This window comes from Poromitra crassiceps, assembly GCF_964638095.1.
Source record: "Poromitra crassiceps genome assembly, chromosome: 3".
Lineage (NCBI taxonomy): Eukaryota > Metazoa > Chordata > Actinopteri > Beryciformes > Melamphaidae > Poromitra > Poromitra crassiceps.
In genome coordinates, this window is record NC_139625.1 from 90,726,761 (window position 1) to 90,754,501 (window position 27,741).

The 27,741-nt window shown below is 44.3% G+C and overlaps 1 protein-coding gene across 1 annotated transcript in view; it reads right to left on the reverse strand.

Moving 5' to 3' along the window:
- The window catches only part of nrxn3a (neurexin 3a), a gene marked incomplete at its 3' end in the record, with an annotated part of 673,655 nt that overhangs the window by 502,436 nt on the left and 143,478 nt on the right, over positions 1-27,741 (reverse strand). Inside the window, exon 4 of the mRNA XM_083634400.1 lies at positions 18,847-19,008. Coding sequence (XP_083490526.1) covers positions 18,847-19,008 — 162 coding nt within the window. The remainder of the gene's footprint in view (positions 1-18,846; positions 19,009-27,741) is intronic.

Here is a 27,741-nt window from a genome sequence, read left to right on the forward strand (position 1 = left end):
GACTGCGCGTACGGCGGGTGGACTGAGTGCACTGTCTTTGTGCAATTTTGACTGTTATATATTTGAATATTAATACATTTGTGTTTGATTCTGCCCCACCCGCCTGAACATAATACATTGGGCTAACGTTTAGTCACTGAAATCCTAGTGAAATCACAAAATGTACAAATTTTGCTGGGGACTCTGCTGCGTCCCCCTTGTCAAGCTGACGTTCGAGTATAAAGGTCTAGCTGCCGCCGGCAAACACCCAAGTCGAGGCTGACGCACAATCATGATTTCTGCTTTACTTCAACACCTGGGTGTGATTTTTGTTATTTAACCCAAACCCAAAACCATAAGCCTAAATGCCTATTCGTGTTTGTAGTCCTCTAACTTAAAACCATAAGCCTAAGTGCCTATTCGTGTTTGTAGCCCCCTAACTTAAAACCATAAGCCTAAATGCCTATTCGTGTTTGTAGTCCTCTAAATTAAAACCATAAGCCTAAATGCCTATTCGTGTTTGTAGTCCTCTAAATTAAAACCATAAGCCTAAATGCCTATTCGTGTTTGTAGCCCCCTAACTTAAAACCATAAGCCTAAATGCCTATTCGTGTTTGTAGTCCTCTAACTTAAAACCATAAGCCTAAGTGCCTATTCGTGTTTGTAGCCCCCTAACGTAAAACCATAAGCCTAAATGCCTATTCGTGTTTGTAGTCCTCTAAATTAAAACCATAAGCCTAAATGCCTATTCGTGTTTGTAGTCCTCTAACTTAAAACCATAAGCCTAAATGCCTATTCGTGTTTGTAGCCCCCTAACTTAAAACCATAAGCCTAAGTGCCTATTCGTGTTTGTAGTCCCCTAACTTAAAACCATAAGTCTAAGTGCCTATTCGTGTTTGTAGTCCCCTAACTTAAAACCATAAGCCTAAGTGCCTATTCGTGTTTGTAGCCCCCTAACTTAAAACCATAAGCCTAAATGCCTATTCGTGTGTGTAGCCCCCTAAATTAAAACCATAAGCCTAAATGCCTATTCGTGTTTGTAGTCCTCTAACTTAAAACCATAAGCCTAAATGCCTATTCGTGTTTGTAGTCCCCTAACTTAAAACCATAAGCCTAAATGCCTATTCATGTTTGTAGTCCCCTAACTTAAAACCATAAGCCTAAATCCCTATTCGTGTTTGTAGCCCCCTAACTTAGCAAATCATAAGCCTAAATGCCTATTCGTGTTTGTAGCCCCCTAACTTAAAACCATGAGCCTAAATGCCTATTCATGTTTGTAGTCCCCTAACTTAAAACCATAAGCCTAAATGCCTATTCGTGTTTGTAGCCCCCTAACCTAAAACCATAAGCCTAAATGCCTATTCAGTTTGTAGTCCCCTAACTTAAAACCATAAGCCTAAATGCCTATTCAGTTTGTAGTCCTCTAACTTAAAACCATAAGCCTAAATGCATATTCGTGTTTGTAGCCCCCTACTTAAAACCATAAGCCTAAGTGCCTATTCGTGTTTGTAGTCCTCTAAATTAAAACCATAAGCCTAAATGCCTATTCGTGTTTGTAGTCCTCTAAATTAAAACCATAAGCCTAAATGCCTATTCGTGTTTGTAGCCCCCTAACTTAAAACCATAAGCCTAAGTGCCTATTCGTGTTTGTAGTCCTCTAACTTAAAACCATAAGCCTAAATGCCTATTCGTGTGTGTAGGCCCCTAACTTAAAACCATAAGCCTAAATGCCTATTCGTGTTTGTAGCCCCCTAACTTAAAACCATAAGCCTAAATGCCTATTCGTGTTTGTAGTCCTCTAAATTAAAACCATAAGCCTAAATGCCTATTCGTGTTTGTAGTCCTCTAACTTAAAACCATAAGCCTAAGTGCCTATTCGTGTTTGTAGCCCCCTAACTTAAAACCATAAGCCTAAGTGCCTATTCGTGTTTGTAGTCCTCTAAATTAAAACCATAAGCCTAAATGCCTATTCGTGTTTGTAGCCCCCTAACTTAAAACCATAAGCCTAAATGCCTATTCGTGTTTGTAGTCCTCTAAATTAAAACCATAAGCCTAAATGCCTATTCGTGTTTGTAGTCCTCTAACTTAAAACCATAAGCCTAAATGCCTATTCGTGTTTGTAGCCCCCTAACTTAAAACCATAAGCCTAAATGCCTATTCGTGTTTGTAGTCCTCTAACTTAAAACCATAAGCCTAAGTGCCTATTCGTGTTTGTAGCCCCCTAACTTAAAACCATAAGCCTAAATGCCTATTCGTGTTTGTAGTCCTCTAAATTAAAACCATAAGCCTAAATGCCTATTCGTGTTTGTAGTCCTCTAACTTAAAACCATAAGCCTAAATGCCTATTCGTGTTTGTAGCCCCCTAACTTAAAACCATAAGCCTAAGTGCCTATTCGTGTTTGTAGTCCCCTAACTTAAAACCATAAGCCTAAGTGCCTATTCGTGTTTGTAGTCCCCTAACTTAAAACCATAAGCCTAAGTGCCTATTCGTGTTTGTAGCCCCCTAACTTAAAACCATAAGCCTAAATGCCTATTCGTGTGTGTAGCCCCCTAAATTAAAACCATAAGCCTAAATGCCTATTCGTGTTTGTAGTCCTCTAACTTAAAACCATAAGCCTAAATGCCTATTCGTGTTTGTAGTCCCCTAACTTAAAACCATAAGCCTAAATGCCTATTCATGTTTGTAGTCCCCTAACTTAAAACCATAAGCCTAAATCCCTATTCGTGTTTGTAGCCCCCTAACTTAGCAAATCATAAGCCTAAATGCCTATTCGTGTTTGTAGCCCCCTAACTTAAAACCATAAGCCTAAATGCCTATTCATGTTTGTAGTCCCCTAACTTAAAACCATAAGGCTAAATGCCTATTCATGTTTGTAGTCCCCTAACTTAAAACCATAAGCCTAAATGCCTATTCGTGTTTGTAGCCCCCTAACCTAAAACCATAAGCCTAAATGCCTATTCAGATTGTAGTCCCCTAACTTAAACCATAAGCCTAAATGCCTATTCAGTTTGTAGTCCTCTAACTTAAAACCATAAGCCTAAATGCCTATTCGTGTTTGTAGCCCCCTACTTAAAACCATAAGCCTAAGTGCCTATTCGTGTTTGTAGTCCTCTAAATTAAAACCATAAGCCTAAATGCCTATTCGTGTTTGTAGCCCCCTACTTAAAACCATAAGCCTAAATGCCTATTCGTGTGTGTAGCCCCCTAACTTAAAACCATAAGCCTAAGTGCCTATTCGTGTTTGTAGTCCTCTAACTTAAAACCATAAGCCTAAATGCCTATTCGTGTGTGTAGCCCCCTAACTTAAAACCATAAGCCTAAGTGCCTATTCGTGTTTGTAGTCCCCTAACTTAAAACCATAAGCCTAAGTGCCTATTCGTGTTTGTAGTCCTCTAACTTAAAACCATAAGCCTAAGTGCCTATTCGTGTTTGTAGTCCTCTAAATTAAAACCATAAGCCTAAGTGCCTATTCGTGTTTGTAGCCCCCTACTTAAAACCATAAGCCTAAATGCCTATTCATGTGTGTAGCCCCCTAACTTAAAACCATAAGCCTAAGTGCCTATTCGTGTTTGTAGTCCTCTAACTTAAAACCATAAGCCTAAGTGCCTATTCGTGTTTGTAGCCCCCTAACTTAAAACCATAAGCCTAAATGCCTATTCGTGTTTGTAGTCCTCTAACTTAAAACCATAAGCCTAAGTGCCTATTCGTGTTTGTAGCCCCCTAACTTAAAACCATAAGCCTAAATGCCTATTCGTGTTTGTAGTCCTCTAAATTAAAACCATAAGCCTAAATGCCTATTCGTGTTTGTAGTCCTCTAACTTAAAACCATAAGCCTAAATGCCTATTCGTGTTTGTAGCCCCCTAACTTAAAACCATAAGCCTAAGTGCCTATTCGTGTTTGTAGTCCCCTAACTTAAAACCATAAGCCTAAGTGCCTATTCGTGTTTGTAGCCCCCTAACTTAAAACCATAAGCCTAAATGCCTATTCGTGTGTGTAGCCCCCTAAATTAAAACCATAAGCCTAAATGCCTATTCGTGTTTGTAGTCCTCTAACTTAAAACCATAAGCCTAAATGCCTATTTGTGTTTGTAGTCCCCTAACTTAAAACCATAAGCCTAAATGCCTATTCATGTTTGTAGTCCCCTAACTTAAAACCATAAGCCTAAATCCCTATTCGTGTTTGTAGCCCCCTAACTTAGCAAATCATAAGCCTAAATGCCTATTCGTGTTTGTAGCCCCCTAACTTAAAACCATAAGCCTAAATGCCTATTCATGTTTGTAGTCCCCTAACTTAAAACCATAAGCCTAAATGCCTATTCATGTTTGTAGTCCCCTAACTTAAAACCATAAGCCTAAATGCCTATTCGTGTTTGTAGCCCCCTAACCTAAAACCATAAGCCTAAATGCCTATTCAGTTTGTAGTCCCCTAACTTAAAACCATAAGCCTAAATGCCTATTCAGTTTGTAGTCCTCTAACTTAAAACCATAAGCCTAAATGCCTATTCGTGTTTGTAGCCCCCTACTTAAAACCATAAGCCTAAGTGCCTATTCGTGTTTGTAGTCCTCTAAATTAAAACCATAAGCCTAAATGCCTATTCGTGTTTGTAGCCCCCTACTTAAAACCATAAGCCTAAATGCCTATTCGTGTGTGTAGCCCCCTAACTTAAAACCATAAGCCTAAGTGCCTATTCGTGTTTGTAGTCCTCTAACTTAAAACCATAAACCTAAATGCCTATTCGTGTGTGTAGCCCCCTAACTTAAAACCATAAGCCTAAGTGCCTATTCGTGTTTGTAGTCCCCTAACTTAAAACCATAAGCCTAAGTGCCTATTCGTGTTTGTAGTCCTCTAACTTAAAACCATAAGCCTAAGTGCCTATTCGAGTTTGTAGTCCTCTAAATTAAAACCATAAGCCTAAGTGCCTATTCGTGTTTGTAGCCCCCTACTTAAAACCATAAGCCTAAATGCCTATTCGTGTGTGTAGCCCCCTAACTTAAAACCATAAGCCTAAGTGCCTATTCGTGTTTGTAGTCCTCTAACTTAAAACCATAAGCCTAAGTGCCTATTCGTGTGTGTAGCCCCCTAACTTAAAACCATAAGCCTAAGTGCCTATTCGTGTTTGTAGTCCTCTAACTTAAAACCATAAGCCTAAATGCCTATTCGTGTGTGTAGCCCCCTAACTTAAAACCATAAGCCTAAGTGCCTATTCGTGTTTGTAGTCCTCTAACTTAAAACCATAAGCCTAAATGCCTATTCAGTTTGTAGTCCTCTAACTTAAAACCATAAGCCTAAATGCCTATTCGTGTGTGTAGCCCCCTAACTTAAAACCATAAGCCTAAATGCCTATTCGTGTTTGTAGCCCCCTAACTTAAAACCATAAGCCTAAATGCCTATTCGTGTTTGTAGCCCCCTAACTTAAAACCATAAGCCTAAGTGCCTATTCGTGTTTGTAGCCCCCTAACTTAAAACCATAAGCCTAAGTGCCTATTCGTGTTTGTAGCCCCATAACTTAAAACCATAAGCCTAAGTGCCTATTCGTGTGTGTAGCCCCCTAACTTAAAACCATAAGCCTAAGTGCCTATTCATGTTTGTAGTCCCCTAACTTAAAACCATAAGCCTAAATGCCAATTCGTGTTTGTAGCCCCCTAAATTAAAACCATAAGCCTAAATGCCTATTCCTGTTTGTAGTCCCCTAACTTAAAACCATAAGCCTAAATGCCTATTCGTGTTTGTAGTCCCCTAACTTAAAACCATAAGCCTAAATGCCTATTCGTGTTTGTAGCCCCCTAAATTAAAACCATAAGCCTAAATGCCTATTCGTGTTTGTAGCCCCCTAACTTAAAACCATAAGCCTAAATGCCTATTCGTGTTTGTAGTCCCCTAAATTAAAACCATAAGCCTAAATGCCTATTCGTGTTTGTAGCCCCCTAACTTAAAACCATAAGCATAAATGCCTATTCGTGTTTGTAGTCCCCTAAATTAAAACCATAAGCCTAAATGCCTATTCGTGTTTGTAGCCCCCTAAATTAAAACCATAAGCCTAAATGCCTATTCCTGTTTGTAGTCCCCTAACTTAAAACCATAAGCCTAAATGCCTATTCGTGTTTGTAGTCCCCTAAATTAAAACCATAAGCCTAAATGCCTATTCGTGTTTGTAGCCCCCTAACTTAAAACCATAAGCCTAAATGCCTATTCGTGTTTGTAGTCCCCTAACTTAAAACCATAAGCCTAAATGCCTATTCATGTGTGTAGCCCCCTAACTTAAAACCATAAGCCTAAATGCCAATTCGTGTTTGTAGCCCCCTAAATTAAAACCATAAGCCTAAATGCCTATTCCTGTTTGTAGTCCCCTAACTTAAAACCATAAGCCTAAATGCCTATTCGTGTTTGTAGTCCCCTAACTTAAAACCATAAGCCTAAATGCCTATTCGTGTTTGTAGTCCCCTAACTTAAAACCATAAGCCTAAATGCCTATTCGTGTTTGTAGTCCCCTAACTTAAAACCATAAGCCTAAATGCCTATTCGTGTTTGTAGTCCCCTAACTTAAAACCATAAGCCTAAATGCCTATTCGTGTTTGTAGTCCCCTAACTTAAAACCATAAGCCTAAATGCCTATTCGTGTTTGTAGTCCCCTAACTTAAAACCATAAGCCTAAATGCCTATTCCTGTTTGTAGTCCCCTAACTTAAAACCATAAGCCTAAATGCCTATTCGTGTTTGTAGTCCCCTAACTTAAAACCATAAGCCTAAATGCCTATTCGTGTTTGTAGTCCCCTAACTTAAAACCATAAGCCTAAATACCTATTCGTGTTTGTAGCCCCCTAACTTAAAACCATAAGCCTAAATGCTAATTTGTGTTTGTAGCCCACTAACTTAAAACCATAAGCCTAAATGCCTTTCGTGTTTGTAGTCCCCTAAATTAAAACCATAAGCCTAAATGCTAATTTGTGTTTGTAGCCCCCTAACTTAAAACCATAAGCCTAAATGCCTTTCGTGTTTGTAGCCCCCTAACTTAAAACCATAAGCCTAAATGCTAATTTGTGTTTGTAGCCCCTAACTTAGCAAACCATAAGCCTTCTACTACATGCCTATTCGTGTTTGTAGCCCCCTAATTTAGCAACGTGGTTTTAGTTGCATAATCTTTTCAAATTAGTGGACACTCATCAGCGTTTTCAAATGTTGACATCAAACGTTGGATAATCTGTAATGTTGTTATGCAACATATTTTTGTTTCACACACATTGAATGGTAGAAACACAAGCTGCCAACATTTCATTATGGCGACTGGGTTGGGGTTGGTGTGTGTGTGTGGTGTGTGGTGTGTGGTGTGTGTGTGTGTGTGTAGTGTGTGTGTGTGTGTGTGTGTGTGTGTGTGTGTGTGGTGTGTATGTGCGTATGTATGAGGCTTGCTAATATACATTTGCATGCCAAAAACTGTCACAAGACACTAAACTCAGGGTCCAGGATAATAATAATATTAATATGACTACTACTACTAATACATCTGTTCATGCTTGTGTGGAATCTCTCATTCATTCATTTAGGTTAAGCTCTTCCCATAGACAACCAGTGTAGTTGGTGCCTAGTACGTGACATTGACTTACTGGTATCATATTTTATATTTTTGATTATAGGCCAATATCAGGCTATACAGTATCAGGGTAAAGGTCTTTGCACACACAGTAAAAAAAAACTATGCATTTTTTTAATCCGTCATCTGAAAAAATCGGTACGCACAGAAGCCTCGCGCAATGAGTCCGATGTGTTTCATTATTAATAAGTTTGTCTATTCGCAATGCGAGATAACTATTCGTCCTCTCCTGTATCCACATGACAGGTAGTCTCTTAGAACAGACGAGTTGGCTTCCGCAATTTTCAAATGCTTCCGCCATACCGTCTGTAATTCGTGGGGGAGAATCATGCACCAACCGGAATGGAAAGCAGAAAGGCGGGTCTTCTGCTCATTAGTCCAATCAGAATTTTTTTCCGTGGACACACGTGTCGTGATTGGTCGGATTTTGTCGAACTTCCTTCCAGTCTGAAGGTTTTTTCCCAACTTCCTTGTGCATGTTCTGGGGGTGTAACGTACAGACTGTATAGCTGCATTCCCTGGATGTAGATGAGACAGTCTGTTTTAAGAGTACATGACAGGTGACAGGCAGCAGTGGCTGGCTGATCTGCAGCGGTGATGTGGACTGAGAAGGCAGATGGCAGCAGGGCTCCGTACTCCCCTTCACCTCGCCAAGCCGGCTGTGGGTGGAGAGGGAGCAGAGGGGCCAGTGAGCTGTGGGTGGAGAGGGAGCAGAGCCGGCTGTGGGTGGAGAGGGAGCAGAGGGGCCAGTGAGCTGTGGGTGGAGAGGGAGCAGAGGGGCCAGCAGGCTGTGGGTGGAGAGGGAGCAGAGGGGCCAGCCGGCTGTGGGTGGAGAGGGAGCAGAGGGGCCAGCCGGCTGTGGGTGGAGGGAGCAGAGGGGCTGTGGGTGGAGACGGAGCAGAGGGGCCAGTGAGTGGAGCGAATACTGCGTCTCTCCAGCTGCCTCCGCTCAGAAGCCCGCTCCTCAGGCTCTTTTCCCTAAACACAGACACACACGGGTCAAACAGCTCGCAAAAAGCTTTTGCCTGCGAAAAACGTAGAAAATCAGACCTGTTCCGAAGAAACTTTAATGACGGCCGAAAGTTGTGTGTAAACGTGAGTGACACAACACGAGGTCATATTTAATTGCGATAATTTCGGACGAAAAATACAAACTTGGTGTGCAAAAGCGTTTTCGTATTTCGTAGTTTATAACAATTTCCATAACTGATCAATTTAAAAATATTTAAACAATCAAACTGCATCATATCATTAGAGATGAATGACACTGTCTGGACCACATCTGAATTTTAATAAAACAACAATATGGGCTCCATGGGTCTAACCGTAATGACCATAACATTTGGCCATACACTTAATAATTATTAAAAATTATTAATTAAGCTTATTAATTAAGCTTAATGAAGGCCAGTGACTCCCAACCTTTTTTCATATCAAGGACCCTGTAATTTAGTCCACATCGGGCCACAGACTCCCATTTGATGGGATTTTGACTCTTGGGCCCAAACTGTGAATATTTTTTTCTACATGATTTTGTCCATAATTACATGACGATCTGTATTACAGGTAGAGAGATAACAGTGCAATTATGATCAAAACAATCATTCTATATAACTGTGTTAACTTCTTGTAAATGAATTAAAGCTGAAGTTTAACTATTCATCAATTTGCTGGGGAGCTCCTGGAACCCCCTGAAGGAGCCCTGCTGTAGGCTACCCTCCATTTGTGTCACATGGCCAGATCTTCAGTGGAGCCTTGTGAAGGATTGGAGCCACTGCAGTGTGTGCTCCAGCCCACAGGGTGGCAGCAGTTCCTCAGGTGAACAGACAGCAGTGTGTCTGCTGAGCCTGCAGACTGAAGCTGGTAAGTGCCGTCTGGGCACACCTTTCATTTGATCCGTTTGGGTGAATAGTTTCTATTATAGCTTTAAAGGAGAATTTGTGTATTTTTAAAACTGGTCACTATTGTCATACTTTCTTATGTATAACTAATGTGAACAGATGCAGTGGTGCAGTACTGACCAAGATTGCTTCAGTTGGCAGCTGCTTTTCCCACATGCCACTACTGCATTAAACAATGTGACAGGATCAGATGAATCCATCATGACATTATAGAGAGATATCATTTACTGTCTGCTTGATCCATGTCGCATGAGAGTCTCGCTCAGGTCAACAGAGAGTTGCGTTGTCTGCCAGAAGTCAGCTGTAGTGGAGAAAAGCTGGTAGCCGCCATGTTTCTTGTTTTGGAGTAGCTGAATGATTTTGTAAAAAACAAAATCTGATTTCAAGAATATGGATGAGGCATTTGAATTCCATTCGTATTTATTTGAGTGGGACTAATGTTATATGGATTACAAACTGAGGAGCTTCTCTCTGTAGCAATGTGATGGACAGCAGACAGAGAGAGGTCAATACTGTGTTCATTTTCTCTCTCTCTCTTTTACAATCTCAGCCTGTCAGTTGCAAAAACAAGCACATTTAGTGGACATTCTTTGACGGTGCGTTTTCCCCGTGTGATTACATTGTAGCGTGACCGCTGCTGGTCGGCTGATGTGATCTTGCTCAATAAACCAATATTGCACCAATTTCAAAAATCTCTGCTCTGACTAGTTAGTTAAACATAAAGAAAAACACAGTCCAGGTTGAAAAATACATACATTCTCCTTTAAGGCCTCACTTTCTTGCAGTTGAAAGTAAGAGCTGCAATCGATGTTTCGCTCTGTCCTCGATTTGTCTATCTTTGAACTTGTCCTTTCATTTGTATACGGGCACAGCCAAAAGACTCCTTTCCACCGGTCGATGGGGGCGTCATGACAACGGCAATTATGGCAATTATGTATTATTGTAGGCCATTATGTATTTTGTAGGCTCTGAGATGTAGGCTTTCTTTGTAATTGCTAGCTTATGTAAGGCATAATAATCCTGGGCCAGCCAAACGCATGGGGCTACCAGGGGTGCCATGGCAACAAAACATTTATCCATAATGGCGCTCAGAGGATGGCAGGGAGCGACCGGAGCATCACCGGCACGGCACGCAGATTACACCTAATGGCTGCAGAGAGTGGAGGAGGCCGGACACACAGAGGGAGGTGTGGGTGCTGGGTGCTGCGTGGGAGGGCCTGTGATGATGGTGTGTGTGTGTGTGTGTGTGTCTGTGTCTATGTGTGTGTGTGTGTGTGTGTGTGTGTGTCTGTGTGTGTGTGTGTGTGTGTGTGTCTGTGATGACTGTGTGTGTGTGTGTGTGTGTGTGTGTGTGTGTGTGTGTGTGTGTGTCTGTGATGACGGTGTGTGTGTGTGTGTGTGTTGTGGCAACTCTGATGCAAGCCAAGACACGAAAAGCAGGGTTAAACGCAAGGAGCGTTGTTTTATTCATTATTCAATTCAAAATCCAACTTAAATTCTTCCCTTCTTGGGGCTGTTCATTCAAAGTCTCAATCCAGGCAGGTGGGGTTCACCTAACAGGTGAGTCACAGCAGATGAGCTTTCTCCAAAACGTGGCACCAAGCGCTCCAGTACATTGCCTGGCTCGCTTCCTCTGGTGAGGGCTCCAGCCTGTGGCCGGGCTCACTTCCTCTGATACATGCTCCAGTCCTCTGATACATTCTCCAGTAACTTGCCACCAGTAGCTTGCCTTAGTTACATGCTCCAGCATCTTGCCTGCGTGCGATAAGAGACAGGAGCGGTCAGAAATCATATACAGTCATTATCATGAGCTTAGGGAGAGGATTGTAAATTATACCTTACCGCCCGACAGCACGGAGAGGACCCCCTCTCTCTCTCGAGGAGAGCCAGCCAGACAGTGGACCTTCAGAGCTGCTTCCCCTTTCTAGGCTCGCTGATTGCTCAGTTTGTCACAGCCATGTGAGCCGCTCCTAACAGCGCGCAGCTGCTAGCGGTCCCACTGATTGAGCAGCTAATTGGGGAAACACCTCTTACTGATGACGTGGCCCAGACAGCGTCTCTGTCTGGAACCCCGGCTCTGATGTCACTGTCGTGGCTGGCCGTCCTCCCACTCTCACCTGCCGGGGGTTAGGCTGCCGAGACACCACATATCCTCCCCCTAAGCTCGCTGCCCGTGCGGCGAGCTTCCATATCTCTTTTCCATGTCTCCTGCTTCCTCACGGCGGGACATGGCATCGGCGAGTGGCACCTCTTCCTCAGAGTCATCATCCTCCTCGTCTTCATCATTCTCTGACTTTTCTTTAGCAGGCTGGGCCTTCACTGCAGGCTTGGTCGCAGCCTTGGCAGCTGGAGTATCTTCATCTGGAGTGGCCTTCTTCGCCACTTTCACTGGTGGAGTCTCTTCTTCAGAGTCGTCCTTTTCTTCATCGTCATCATCATCGCTTTCTGCTTTCTGGGCTGCTTTGCCGTTCTTGACGGCTGGAGCAGCTTTAGCTGGAGTGGCTGGCTTGCGGCGGGGATCGCTCAGGGTAGAGCGCATTATGTCCCCGCTGACTTGGTGGTTCTCCAATAACTTCACCAAGCCACACAGCCACCCATCCTCCCCCTAAAATTTTTTTCTCCTTTTTCCCAGTTTTAAACGCTCTGGGTAGCGCACGTCATGTCCCTGCTGAAACATTTTTTTTTTTTCCATCATCATTTTCTGCTTTCTTTTCTGGCGTCGGGCGTGCGGAGGAGATCGCTCTGGGTGGAGCGCATCCCGTCCCCGCTGACTTGGTGGTTCTTCCATAACTCACCCAAGGCGTTCAGCGAGGAGGGGCTCCCCTGGTCTGCATCCTGTCTAGCGTCGGGCGGACCTTCGTCTCCGGCCGAGCTTTCGGACCCCGGTCCTTCGGAATCCATCCGGAAGGCTGGGCAGGCGAGGCGCTGACGGGGAATCCGTTTTCCCCTCGTTTCCCCTCATCGGGGGGATCAGGGCGCGGCTCGCTCTGCGTGGGGCCCGGTGGCGGCGGCTGACGGCGGCGGCTGTCCCGGCCGGGTCGGTTCTGAGTGGCTGGCGTTTTCTGGCGTCGGGCGGCAAGGAGCGTAGGCATCGGTCTATGACGAGTTTTTCTCTACAGGGGGTCTCCCCGAAGAGCTCCCAGTCGGCCTCGACGTCCTCATCGGGCTCTGCTTGGTGAGCACGTCTCCGGGGGGGGCCGTAAAGTAATTTCGTCTTTCTCTACTTTTTTTTTCCCAATTCTTTTACGACCTGCTGTAGTTCACTTTGGCTTTTTATCAGCGCCACTAGAGCCAGCTTTTGCTCCCTAGTGCGTGAGGTTGGCGTTGAATCAGAGTGCCTGCATTCTCCACCATTTGTGGCAACTCTGATGCAAGCCAAGACACGAAAAGCAGGGTTAAACGCAAGGAGCGTTGTTTTATTCATTATTCAATTCAAAATCCAACTTAAATTCTTCCCTTCTTGGGGCTGTTCATTCAAAGTCTCAATCCAGGCAGGTGGGGTTCACCTAACAGGTGAGTCACAGCAGATGAGCTTTCTCCAAAACGTGGCACCAAGCGCTCCAGTACATTGCCTGGCTCGCTTCCTCTGGTGAGGGCTCCAGCCTGTGGCCGGGCTCACTTCCTCTGATACATGCTCCAGTCCTCTGATACATTCTCCAGTAACTTGCCACCAGTAGCTTGCCTTAGTTACATGCTCCAGCATCTTGCCTGCGTGCGATAAGAGACAGGAGCGGTCAGAAATCATATACAGTCATTATCATGAGCTTAGGGAGAGGATTGTAAATTATACCTTACCGCCCGACAGCACGGAGAGGACCCCCTCTCTCTCTCGAGGAGAGCCAGCCAGACAGTGGACCTTCAGAGCTGCTTCCCCTTTCTAGGCTCGCTGATTGCTCAGTTTGTCACAGCCATGTGAGCCGCTCCTAACAGCGCGCAGCTGCTAGCGGTCCCACTGATTGAGCAGCTAATTGGGGAAACACCTCTTACTGATGACGTGGCCCAGACAGCGTCTCTGTCTGGAACCCCGGCTCTGATGTCACTGTCGTGGCTGGCCGTCCTCCCACTCTCACCTGCCGGGGGTTAGGCTGCCGAGACACCACAGTGTGTGTGTGTGTGCCTGTGATGATGGTGTGTGTGTGTGGGGCGGCCTGTGATGATGGTGTGTGTGTGTGTGTGTGTGCCTGTGATGACGGTGTGTGTGTGGGGGGGCCTGTGATGACGGTGTGTGTGTGTGTGGGGGGGGGGGGGGGCTGTGATGATGGTGTGTGTGTGTGTGCGTGTGTGATGATGGTGTGTGTGTGTGTGTGTGTGTGTGTGTACACTTACTCACACGACCACAAGAGGTCACTTTTGTAAAAAAAACGGTCATTTTAACCACCTTGAAAATCAACCAATGTTGTCGTTTTCCTTGTGAGGAGGGCTGCCTGTATGTGTGTGCAGATTGTAGCATTTTACCAAATAGGTCTTTGCTGTCCAGCCAGGATTTTTTGAAATCACTTTCTTTATCGGCAAGCTTTCAAATTATTTTTGCATTTGGCTGCTTTCTTCTCTTTTCATTTATGTTCTGCAATTGTACATTGACCTTTTTTTAATCGTTGTTTCTTGTCTATTAATTATTCTGTAACTGTTGTGAAAAGTGCTCCAGGTGTTTCATGGTGTTAAATGCTTTCATGAACTGACCGTGTGTTATATCCATCGGTGATAGACGGTAGCAAACAAAATGTACGAGTATTTCCAGGAAAATCATTACTGTCATGCAACTGTGAAACACTTATAAGCATTTCACTGTTTCACACATTCACTGGGCAAAATAAGACAATTATTTAAACATGCCATATTTTTTTTACTTCTGTAACATTTTCTTTCAAACAAAACTGTGAGATTCATCCTATTTAAACAGACCAAGCTGTGTATGCGAGCTACAGGGCCAGCTTGGCGAGCCCACGCAGCGGGCGAGCCTAGGAATCGAGCGTGAATCGAGCCTGTACCAATGCAGATGACGTGCTGACATCATTGTGACTCTGTGTGCAGTGGGACACCGTCGGATATCCGTTATACTGTATGTGTGATGTGGATCTAAATAAAGGATTCACACATTTACAAACGCGCCCAGTTGCATATTTGGGTGTGTGTGTGTGTGTGTGTGTGTGTGTGTATGTGTGTGTGTGTGTGTGTGTGTGTCATGGGGGTACGCTGAATCTCAGGTCTGCCCACAGCATGGCACAGAGCAGGAAGTAGGCCAAGGGGGGATTAAATGGCTACTGCAACACTTCCTCCCTCTACCCATGGCCCATGATTATGTGTGTATGTGTGTGTGTGTGTGTGTGTGTGTGTGTGTGTGTGTGTGTGCGCGCGCGTGGGACGTGTGTGTGTGTGTGTGTGTGTGTGTGTGTGTGTGTGTGCGTGCGCGCGCCGGACATGTGTGTGTGTGTGTGTGTCGCCGTTGAACAGTGACAGAGAAAGCCAGGTCCCTGCTGCCACACTGCAGCAACCGGCGCCAGTCAAGCGCTAAGAATGACATCACCAGCTCCAGGGAACCGTGTGTGTGTGTGTGTGTGTGTGTGTGTGTGTGTGTGTGTGTGTGTGTGTGTGTGTGTGCGTGCGAATGCGCACGCGTGTGTTCATGTGTGTGTGTGTGTGTGTGTGTGTGTGTGTGTGTGTGTTTCTGTTACACCCTAAAATAATAATGCAATCACAAACGACCCTATCTGAAATCCACTATTTTTGATACAGGAGACTTAATGGAGTTAGTGACTCATTGTGTGGCAGAAGGAGTGTTGCTACTACCTAGCTCATTAAAGGAGGTAATGATGTCATGATTGTGCAGGTAATGATGTCATGATTGTGCAGGTAATGACATGATTACAAAATGCACTCGTGGGTTTTTGTAGCATGAACTCTATCGAGGCGGTTCTGGGAAATTCTCTCTCTTTCTTTCTCCCAATTATACGGTGGCCGTGAAGGGCAAAAAAACACAACTCACAAAACACAACTCACAAAACACAACGGCAAACAGGGAATCACAACAGCAAATAGGATGGCAAATCACAAAACACAACCAATTGCAAATCAAACTAGGTCTACATTTCCTATAGACAATGTAATTGTGCTTGCTGTCCTCCCCATGCACGGCCTGCCTTGCAAGGTCCCTGCTCATGCAGCTAGGGGGACTAAGTAGTTATGGGCGGGCCTATGTGAGTAGAAGCGGGAGGAGCCAAGGAATCCAGGGGCAGAAGAATTTCGATTGTACACGCTACAGTTCAAAAGTTATTGACCAAAACGTGAAGAGGGCTGTTATAGCGCCACCACCAGGTGAATAGGAGGATTTTTTTTAGATCAGAGCAATGAGTAAACGTGGGGCGAGCCAAGGAAACCTGTGAAAAAATCATTTTGATAGTAGAAGCTAAGGTTCCAAAGTTATGGACCAAAACGTAATGATGGCTGTTATAGCGCCACCGTCGGGTCAATCGGTACAATATTTTAGTTCAGAGTAGAAGAGTACTCTATGAACATATGGACCAAATTTGAGAACAGTCGCTCTTATGGTTTGTGAGCTACAGGTACTTGATGTTGCTACAGCGCCCCCTAAGGGTGAAATGACACAATATTTTTCCTCTCAGCTCAGACTACATCCATCCACAACTGTACCAAGTTTAGTTAGCATCGGACGTTGTGGTCCCTGAGTTATGGTGATTTTTGTGAAATAGGCCCCACCCACAGAACTTTGGAAGTGGATTATATCACAACGGTGTGGTTTTTTCAAAAACCACGAAACAGTGTTGTGCAGGACACTCATCACATGATGTGTGCTTTGGTTTGGTGAAGATTGGACAGAATTTCAAGGAGAAATCGCAAAAAAACTTTTGGACCAAATTCAAAATGGCGGAAAATCTCGTCTGACGGAAATGTCAGCAGGTGTAGCCAGCTGTAGCCGCTGTAGCCAGCTGTAGCCAGCTGTAGCCGCTGTAGCCGCTGTAGCAGCTGTAGCAGCTGTAGCAGCTGTAGCAGCTGTAGCCAGCTGTAGCCAGCTGTAGCCGCTGTAGCCGCTGTAGCAGCTGTAGCCAGCTGTAGCAGCTGTAGCCAGCTGTAGCAGCTGTAGCAGCTGTATCCAGCTCGTTAATGACACATATCAGGCCGACTCTTGCAGGTCTTTGATTGGCAGGTGATAAAAGCATGCTTGGCACATGCATGATGGCATTGGGGATCTTGTGAACACAGAACAAGTTGAATGACAGAAATCGCTTCAGATTTGGAGATTCAAGAGCAGGTTAAGTCAAGTCAAGTCAAGTTTATTTATATAGCCCTAATTCACAAGCATGTCTCAGAGGGCTTCACAGAAAGTATGTCTAGCTGATTCTAGCTAACACACAGTAACAAGAATATACAGAATAAAGATAACAATTGAACATTTGAAGAAAGCAGGAGAGTGGAGGAGGGAGGGAGAGGGAGGAGGGAGGAGAGGGGGGAGGTGGGGAGAAAATAGGAAATGTGGAGAGGTGGGAGGGCGCAGGGGAAGGAGAGCAGTGGGAATGTGAGAGAGGGGAGAGGACAGAGAGGAGGAGAGAACAGAGAAGGAGAGGTGGAAGGGTACAGGGGAGGTAGAGTAGAGGGAGGGTCTAGGGTGGAGGGAGGGAGGGAGGAGAGGGGGGAGGTGGGGAGAAAATAGGAATGTGGAGGAGGAGAGAACAGGGGAGGAGAGATGAGGGTGCAGGGGAGGGAGAGCCAGGGTAGGGGTAGGGTCTAGGGTTGAGGGAGGGGAGGGAGTAGGATACGGGCCCGGATTAGGGCGAGGGTGGGGAGAAATGGGAAATGTGGAGGAGGAGAGAACAGAGAAGGAGAGGGTGCAGGGGAGGGAGAGCAGGGGGAATGTGAGAGGGAGGAGAGGGCAGAGAGGAGGAGAGAACAGAGAAGGAGAGGTGGGAGGGCGCAGGGGAAGGAGAGCAGTGGGAATGTGAGAGAGGGGAGAGGACAGAGAGGAGGAGAGAACAGAGAAGGAGAGGTGGAAGGGTACAGGGGAGGTAGAGTAGAGGTAGGGTCTAGGGTGGAGAGAGGGAGTAGGATACGGGCCCGGATTAGGGCGAGGGTGGGGAGAAAATGGGAAATGTGGAGGAGGAGAGAACAGAGAAGGAGAGGTGGGAGGGTGCAGGGGAAGGAGAGCAGGGGGAATGTGAGAGAGGGGGGAGGACAGAGAGTAGAGGTGCAGGGGAAGGAGAGCAGGGGAAGAAGAGCAGGGGGAATGTGAGAGAGGGGGGAGGACAGAGAGTAGAGGTAGGGTCTAGGGTGGAGGGAGGGAGTAGGATACGGGCCCGGATTAGGGCGAGGGTGGGGGGAAAATGGGAAATGTGGAGGAGGAGAGGACAGAGAAGGAGAGGTGGGAGGGTGCAGGGGAAGGAGAGCAGGGGGAATGTGAGAGAGGGGGGAGGACAGAGAGGCAGAGAAGGAGAGGTGGGAGGGTGCAGGGGAAGGAGAGCAGGGGGAATGTGAGAGAAGGGAGAGCAGGAAGTGGCAGGGATTCAGGAAAATAGGGGAGAAGAGGAGAAGGAGCAGAGGGGGGGAGAATGAGGAGAGAGCAGGAGAAGGGAGGGGGGGGCGGTGGGATGTGGGGGAGGAAGAGCATGGAAAGAGAGGAGAACAAGAAGGGGGAAGAAGGGAAGAAGCGGGGAAAGGGGGAAAGAGAGGGGGGGGGGAGAAGATCAGACAACTGACTACTCTAAGCATTAACCAGAGCTAACTGGGACATAGTATCTAGCTAATCTACAGCCTAATCTGGCCTATCCTACCCTGCTCTAGTCTGATTTTAGCCTGAACACTAACAGGCTAACAGGTTGATAACGGAGACGCACATTCTGGTTCACTGCTGTGTCTGGCAACCACTGTCTCCCTTCATCTGTCTGTATGTCTGTCTGTCTGTCTGTCTCTCTCTCTCTCTCTCTCTCTCTCTCTCACACACACACACACATCACCATTACACAATGCCAAATACGCACACCGGTCCCAACCATAGAGTAAAAAAAGGAGTAGCTACACTACAGCATTACAACACGTGCACATATCAATTCAGCTGTCAAAAAATAATAATAATAATCCATCCCGGGAGACTAAGAGAGTCTCCTGGCCTCCAGGAGGGTTTGACCTGGTATGAAACACAACCAAACCAGCTGAAAAACTAAACAATGGATCATTTGGTGCAAATCAAGGAACTGGACTAGCTGGTCTGAAAACGCCTTAAGAATTGAGATTTTAAAAGCAACCTGCACATTTGTAAATTAAATTGGACATGATGTTCTGTTTAGCAAGCCATCACCTCCCCACGTTGCATAAATGAATGATTCACAACAAACAAACACTGAATCGTCGGCAAAGAAAGGCACTTTTACCTCTTTGAGGCAGCCCATGAAGTTGTTGCTGACTGGAGATCCAGGCAGGTCTGCGGTGCTGGGGCTGCCTCCCACGTAGAAGAAGTCATCAGAGCCCAACATGGTGTAGTCTTCCTGAGTGTAACCTGTGGTGGTCAGGATCCCATCCACGGAGATGGTCACCTGATCATGGGAATTAAACAGTGAGGGCGGAAATAAGACATTGACTTTCCTGGACTTTAAGGGAAGGAGGTGGCCTATAGAGAAGATTTATTTTACGTCACTCAGGTCTATCTGAATTTGAAGCTCTGGACTGGCAGCTTGTGTTCACCAGTGTTTGGATTGTCAGAATTGGAATTGTTGCTAGGTATGAAGGGTTAGTAGTATGAAGGGTTAGTAGAATGTCAAAACAAAGATGCTACCTGTGTTGGTTTCGAGTGACAATCTATTAGTCCAGACAAGCATGCATTAGTTTTCACATGTCAACTAGCACTACTTACGCACAAGCCATGTGGGCGGGGTCTATATTGTATGATCTTGTTTGCTTTCTACATCAATCAAATTAAGTGAGGGAGGAAAGAAAGCACTAAGCCCTGATGGCACCTGCCCTTTAGCATCCTAAAGGAGCATGACAAAAACACACACAGACAAAACAGACAAAACAATAACACACAGCAAAATAAAACAGAGGGTTGAGTTAGCTGGAGGGTTGAGTTAGCTGGAGGGTTGAGTTAGCTGGAGGGTTGAGTTAGCTGGAGGGTTGAGTTAGCTGGAGGGTTGAGTTAGCTGGAGGGTTACACGTCACAAAAATGTTATGGCAAACATGCAGCACAAACACAAGGGGATGGCAGAGGATATTAGTAAAGTAGTCCCACACTGCAGGATATCCGTCTGTGAGCCAGAATATTGCTCTTACCATGAAAATAAAATAATTATGGAGATATAAGATATTTGATTTTCAAAGACATTTTCAGCAGAATTGACCTTTCCTAATCCGCACCCTTTTCAGAACCTATAGGTCAACTTCCCCCTTTCCTGTTACACTAGACACTGTTCACCGTGCCCTCTTTGAACTCTAACTACGGTACTTCTTCATACTTTAAGTTAGAAACTCCATTCAAACTTTAAACGGGTCCACTTTCAATAGTTTACTGCTCTTATTCAGCTTTCCTTTGTACTTTTTGAGAAATCAGTTTACATTTTATGTTTTTTTTTACCTTTGTAATGGCAGCCTATGGAGCCAGCCTAGAGTGCATGATGTCACAATTCACTCTAGCTGACTTTACAGGCTTCCATTATAAAGGTTGAAAAAAGCATAAAAGGTAAACTGTGATTTCTCACAAAGTACAAAAGATGGCCTCAAAGCTGAATAGTCATACACTATTGATGGTGACCTGTTGAATGGAGTTTCTAGCTTAAAGTATAAAGAAGTAGTTTAAAGAGGGCATGGTGTGAACAGTCCCATAGATTTACAGTGGTGGTATAACAGGAAAGGGGAAAGTTGGTCTAGGTTCTGAAAAGGGACGGGATTTAGGAAAGATCACTAGCTTTTCTCAGTAACAGCTGGATTCCCATTGTGACTTTGATTGAAGATTCCATGATTTCCCATCATGGCTTTTTCATGACCTAAACATGTTGTTCAGTCTGGTTCCTACTGTCCACATCTGACCTAAACATGTTCAGTCTGGTTCCAGCTGTCCACATCTGACCTAAACATGTTGTTCAGTCTGGTTCCAGCTGTCCACATCTGACCTAAACATGTTGTTCAGTCTGGTTCCAGCTGTCCACATCTGACCTAAACATGTTGTTCAGTCTGGTTCCTACTGTCCACATCTGACCTAAACATGTTGTTCAGTCTGGTTCCTATACTGTCCACATCTGACCTAAACATGTTGTTTAGTCTGGTTCCTACTGTCCACATCTGACCTAAACATGTTGTTTAGTCTGGTTCCCACTGTCCACATCTGACCTAAACATGTTGTTCAGTCTGGTTCCTACTGTCCACATCTGACCTAAACATGTTGTTCAGTCTGGTTCCTACTGACATCTGACCTAAACATGTTGTTCAGTCTGGTTCCTATACTGTCCACATCTGACCTAAACATGTTGTTCAGTTTGGTTCCTATACTGTCCACATCTGACCTAAACATGTTGTTTAGTCTGGTTCCTACTGTCCACATCTGACCTAAACATGTTGTTCAGTCTGGTTCCTACTGTCCACATCTGACCTAAACATGTTGTTCAGTTTGGTTCCTACTGTCCACATCTGACCTAAACATGTTGTTCAGTCTGGTTCCAGCTGTCCACATCTGACCTAAACATGTTGTTCAGTCTGGTTCCTACTGTCCACATCTGACCTAAACATGTTGTTCAGTCTGGTTCCTACTGTCCACATCTGACCTAAACATGTTGTTCAGTCTGGTTCCTACTGTCCACATCTGACCTAAACATGTTGTTTAGTCTGGTTCCCACTGTCCACATCTGACCTAAACATGTTGTTCAGTCTGGTTCCTACTGTCCACATCTGACCTAAACATGTTGTTCAGTCTGGTTCCTACTGACATCTGACCTAAACATGTTGTTCAGTCTGGTTCCTATACTGTCCACATCTGACCTAAACATGTTGTTCAGTTTGGTTCCTATACTGTCCACATCTGACCTAAACATGTTGTTTAGTCTGGTTCCTACTGTCCACATCTGACCTAAACATGTTGTTCAGTCTGGTTCCTACTGTCCACATCTGACCTAAACATGTTGTTCAGTTTGGTTCCTACTGTCCACATCTGACCTAAACATGTTGTTCAGTCTGGTTCCAGCTGTCCACATCTGACCTAAACATGTTGTTCAGTCTGGTTCCTACTGTCCACATCTGACCTAAACATGTTGTTCAGTCTGGTTCCTACTGTCCACATCTGACCTAAACATGTTGTTCAGTCTGGTTCCTACTGTCCACATCTGACCTAAACATGTTGTTCAGTCTGGTTCCTACTGTCCACATCTGACCTAAACATTAGGGCTGTGGCGATTCACTTATCTCCCGATTCGATACTATCACGATTCTTGGGTGCCGATTCGATTTATATTGCGATTCTTAAGTATTGCGATTCTACGATTATTGCGATTCGATATTACGATTTATTGCGATTTTTGTTTATTTTTTTATTTTATTTTTTCAGTTTGTTTGCTTTTTTACACTAGATTAGAACATGGGAAAAGTTGAATCATACACTAGAGACTGTATATTATATATCATGAGTAGGGCTGGGCGATATAGTTAAAAACAGGGGCGGATTGGGATCATAATTCAGGCCGGGCATTAGATACCAAGCAGGCCAGGGTGATATGGGCCAACGCGCGTGAAATTTGGGCCGTTTGAAGCCAGATTTGGGCCGTTTGAAGTCCAATTTTACAATGAGATGCACCCACTTTAACCCTGAAGTGTAATTATTACTTCAGACTAACTAATAAAGTAATACAACCACTAGTAAACCAGTAGGCGGTGCCTGGTCTGCTGTTCAGTGAGTGGCCTGACTGCAAGCACCCAAAAAAAAAAAAAAAAATTAATTTGCGATTATCGATTCTGGAATAAAAGATCGATCCAAAAAATTGTGACATTAAAAATCGCGATACTTAGGTGAATCGATTTTTTCCCCCACCCCTACTAAACATGTTGTTCAGTCTGGTTCCTACTAGGGGTGGGGGAAAAAATCGATTCACCTAAGTATCGCGATTTTTAATGTCACGATTTTTTGGATCGATCTTTTATTCCAGAATCGATAATCGCAAATTAATTTTTTTTTTTTTTTTTTTTTTTTTTTGGGTGCTTGCAGTCAGGCCACTCACTGAACAGCAGACCAGGCGCCGCCTACTGGTTTACTAGTGGTTTTATTACTTTATTAGTTAGTCTGAAGTAATAATTACACTTCAGGGTTAACACATTCAGTGCCAGCGACGCCATATGGCGTCATTAGAAATTTACCGTACAGTGCCAGCGACGCCAAATGGCGTCATAACTCGATTTTTTTTTTTTGACGGGGGGGTGTCGATCTATGCCTCTTACATCGCCTCTTACAATATTCAGAGGTATTGAATGTGTCTAACCTATTTTACAGAACCCTTAGGTGGCGACAGCGCTCTCCAGATGAGAGAACGTGGAGTGAAACACACAGAAGAAGTCATTGGGGGGAAGGAAATCGCATCGCATCCGTCCGTATGCAGCGGCTTCATTGAAGCAACGTTTAGCTGTGCCCCTGCAGCAGCCAATCTGCTATCACAATTGAGCACCTCGATGTCCGCTGCAACAGCCTCCGTGTCCGCTGCAACACATGATCAGCCGTGGATTTGTTATTATTCTCAACTCGAAGCATGGGAGCTGGTACACGCGGCTGTAAAAAAGCAGGATCTAGCAGACTTTTTCAGTGCTGAGCACAGGCAAGAGAAAACGAGAAAACAGCAGAGCAGAGAGACACTCCTCCCACAACGGGGGGGGGGGGGAGGAGGAGGGGGGGAGGTGGGCACGCAGAGCCAAGTACACAACACAGACCCAGACAGCAGGACAGGGTTGGCAAACGCAAGCCAGAATATCCGATGCCCACCAGCAGCAAAAGATCAGCAAGAAGCTGCAACCAGCAGCGCATGCAGGCGCCAGCGCTGCTGGTTTCAGCTAAAAATATTATTCTTCCAAACAAAATTCCCTTGCCTTCACTGTTTTATTGAAGGAAATTATTTTTGAGGTGTGACTACATCAGAAAATTAGCTTCAGAGTCAGTGATGTGCTTGAAATGTTTAATTTCACAAAAGGCTCATTATCTCAGCTCGTAGAAAAAAAGCTCTTTTTTTCGTTCAATCAAGCTATCTTCTCCGGCTCATAACTAAAGAACGGAAAATGGGATCAATAAACTTTTTTTTGCAGGTGATAGAAGAGAGTCTCATCGTTATTTGTGCGTGTTCAGTGTTTACATAGTAATTATTAAAGAAATTATATGACTGTTTTAAAATGCATTGCGGCCTATGTGGCACAGCAAGCAACCTTTTGCCCAAGGGCCGTGGCACTGAAAGTGTTAAAGTGGGTGCATCTCATTGTAAAATTGGACTTCAAACGGCCCAAATCTGGCTTCAAACGGCCCAAATTTCACGCGCGTTGGCCCATATCACCCTGGCCTGCTTGGTATCTAATGCCCGGCCTGAATTATGATCCCAATCCGCCCCTGTTTTTAACTATATCGCCCAGCCCTACTCATGATATATAATATACAGTCTCTAGTGTATGATTCAACTTTTCCCATGTTCTAATCTAGTGTAAAAAAGCAAACAAAGTGAAAAAATAAAATAAAAAAATAAACAAAAATCGCAATAAATCGTAATATCGAATCGCAATAATCGTAGAATCGCAATACTTAAGAATCGCAATATAAATCGAATCGGCACCCAAGAATCGTGATAGTATCGAATCGGGAGATAAGTGAATCGCCACAGCCCTAGTTCCTACTGTCCACATCTGACCTAAACATGTTGTTCAGTCTGGTTCCAGCTGTCCACATCTGACCTAAACATGTTGTTCAGTCTGGTTCCTACTGTCCACATCTGACCTAAACATGTTGTTCAGTCTGGTTCCTACTGTCCACATCTGACCTAAACATGTTGTTCAGTCTGGTTCCTACTGTCCACATCTGACCTAAACATGTTGTTCAGTTTGGTTCCTACTGTCCACATCTGACCTAAACATGTTTTTCAGTCTGGTTCCCACTGTCCACATCTGACCTAAACATGTTGTTCAGTCTGGTTCCTATACTGTCCACATCTGACCTAAACATGTTGTTTAGTCTGGTTCCTACTGTCCACATCTGACCTAAACATGTTGTTCAGTCTGGTTCCTACTGTCCACATCTGACCTAAACATGTTGTTCAGTCTGGTTCCTACTGTCCACATCTGACCTAAACATGTTGTTCAGTCTGGTTCCTACTGTCCACATCTGACCTAAACATGTTGTTCAGTCTGGTTCCAGCTGTCCACATCTGACCTAAACATGTTGTTCAGTCTGGTTCCCACTGTCCACATCTGACCTAAACATGTTGTTCAGTCTGGTTCCTATACTGTCCACATCTGACCTAAACATGTTGTTTAGTCTGGTTCCTACTGTCCACATCTGACCTAAACATGTTGTTCAGTCTGGTTCCTACTGTCCACATCTGACCTAAACATGTTGTTCAGTCTGGTTCCTACTGTCCACATCTGACCTAAACATGTTGTTCAGTCTGGTTCCTACTGTCCACATCTGACCTAAACATGTTGTTCAGTCTGGTTCCTACTGTCCACATCTGACCTAAACATGTTGTTCAGTCTGGTTCCTACTGTCCACATCTGACCTAAACATGTTGTTCAGTCTGGTTCCCACTGTCCACATCTGACCTAAACATGTTGTTCAGTCTGGTTCCTACTGTCCACATCTGACCTAAACATGTTGTTCAGTCTGGTTCCCACTGTCCACATCTGACCTAAACATGTTGTTCAGTCTGGTTCCTACTGTCCACATCTGACCTAAACATGTTGTTCAGTCTGGTTCCTACTGTCCACATCTGACCTAAACATGTTGTTCAGTCTGGTTCCTACTGTCCACATCTGACCTAAACATGTTGTTCAGTCTGGTTCCCACTGTCCACATCTGACCTAAACATGTTGTTCAGTCTGGTTCCTACTGTCCACATCTGACCTAAACATGTTGTCTGGTTCCAGCTGTCCACATCTGACCTAAACATGTTGTTCAGTCTGGTTCCTACTGTCCACATCTGACCTAAACATGTTGTTCAGTCTGGTTCCCACTGTCCACATCTGCCCTAAACATGTTGTTCAGTCTGGTTCCTACTGTCCACATCTGACCTAAACATGTTGTTCAGTCTGGTTCCTACTGTCCACATCTGACCTAAACATGTTGTTCAGTCTGGTTCCCACTGTCCACATCTGACCTAAACATGTTGTTTAGTCTGGTTCCTACTGTCCACATCTGACCTAAACATGTTGTTCAGTCAGGTTCCTACTGCCCACATCTGACCTAAACATGTTGTTCAGTCTGGTTCCTACTGTCCACATCTGACCTAAACATGTTGTTCAGTCTGGTTCCAGCTGTCCACATCTGACCTAAACATGTTGTTCAGTCTGGTTCCTACTGTCCACATCTGACCTAAACATGTTGTTCAGTCTGGTTCCTACTGTCCACATCTGACCTAAACATGTTGTTCAGTCTGGTTCCCACTGTCCACATCTGACCTAAACATGTTGTTCAGTCTGGTTCCTACTGTCCACATCTGACCTAAACATGTTGTTCAGTCTGGTTCCTACTGTCCACATCTGACCTAAACATGTTGTTCAGTCTGGTTCCTACTGTCCACATCTGACCTAAACATGTTGTTCAGTCTGGTTCCTACTGTCCACATCTGACCTAAACATGTTGTTCAGTCTGGTTCCTACTGTCCACATCTGACCTAAACATGTTGTTCAGTCTGGTTCCCACTGTCCACATCTGACCTAAACATGTTGTTCAGTCTGGTTCCTACTGTCCACATCTGACCTAAACATGTTGTTCAGTCTGGTTCCCACTGTCCACATCTGACCTAAACATGTTGTTCAGTCTGGTTCCTACTGTCCACATCTGACCTAAACATGTTGTTCAGTCTAGTTCCTACTGTCCACATCTGGCCTGGAAACCATCAAATGCAATGAGTGTTTTAAAGTCCCAGATAATTGATTAAATTCCTTGACTTCTCTGTCTGCAATACGCCTCTCAAAACCCCATGATATTCCAAGAATTCCAGGAGCAGTGGGGACTCTGTAGCAGGTGCTAAGATGCTAACCCTATTAGCTCTTGTAAATACTGTGTGCCATCTGAGGCCACGGTAAAGGTAAACAAATGGGTGAGTAACCTTAGTTGAACCTGTAGATGCCAGCAAGCTAAATACACTAGCCTGCTGGTTAGCTTAAGTAACAGTCGTACTGAAACTATATCCTTAAAACCTCTCCTGTTGCAATATCATCTGTCTGCAGCCAAGAGCACTCCTAGGCACCAACCGTCTCACAGCGCTTTGGTATCATATCACCATATAATGATCTATCCTTATATATTACAAACTATTTAACTATTCAAGTTGAGCCAAACTGAATAGTCAACTAGTTTGTATAACAATGATAATATAACAATAGTATGAGACAAAATGAGGTGGTAGTGTGTGTAAAGTCCAAATTATTGGATAGCAATAATTACTATATATATATATATATATATATATATATATATATATATATATATATATGGTAATCATTGCTATCTATCTACCAAAGTGGCTCTACGAAGTCACAATATCCAACATTTTACTGTCATTGTGATTAGATGCAAGTTGCAACCCTAGACAATTTGAGCTTTCATTAGTTTTGAGCAATCTAAGCTACAGCTAGCTACAGCTAGCTACAAACAAGTTGTCTCTACTTCCAGTGCTGCTACAATGCCATGTAGATTAATGGTTGGACATTTTGCAGTTATCCTCTGATGATTTGTCATGTCCTCTTAAACCCTCCAGTATCTCTTTTGGGAATTTGAATGCAGCATTCATTCATTGGAATTATCCCTTTGATCTTTTCAGTTGATCTCTGTCTGCATTGTTGCCCCATTTGCATCATAGGCTCTTACTTGTCTAACAGACTCTGATCTTTATAGATTAGTTTGGTTTCAGTGTGATACTGTAGGTATCCCTTTAGAGGACATTTCTCCTGCAGTGTGGGTTGCTTAAGGGTTATATTTTCACATGGTAAGGAAGTGCATTAAGATGGAAGTGAGAAGTGAGAGGTGCAAGGAGTCCATGGAGTATGCCATGGAGTAGGCCATGCGCATACTAGTATACAGGAGTCCATGGAGTAGGCCATGCACA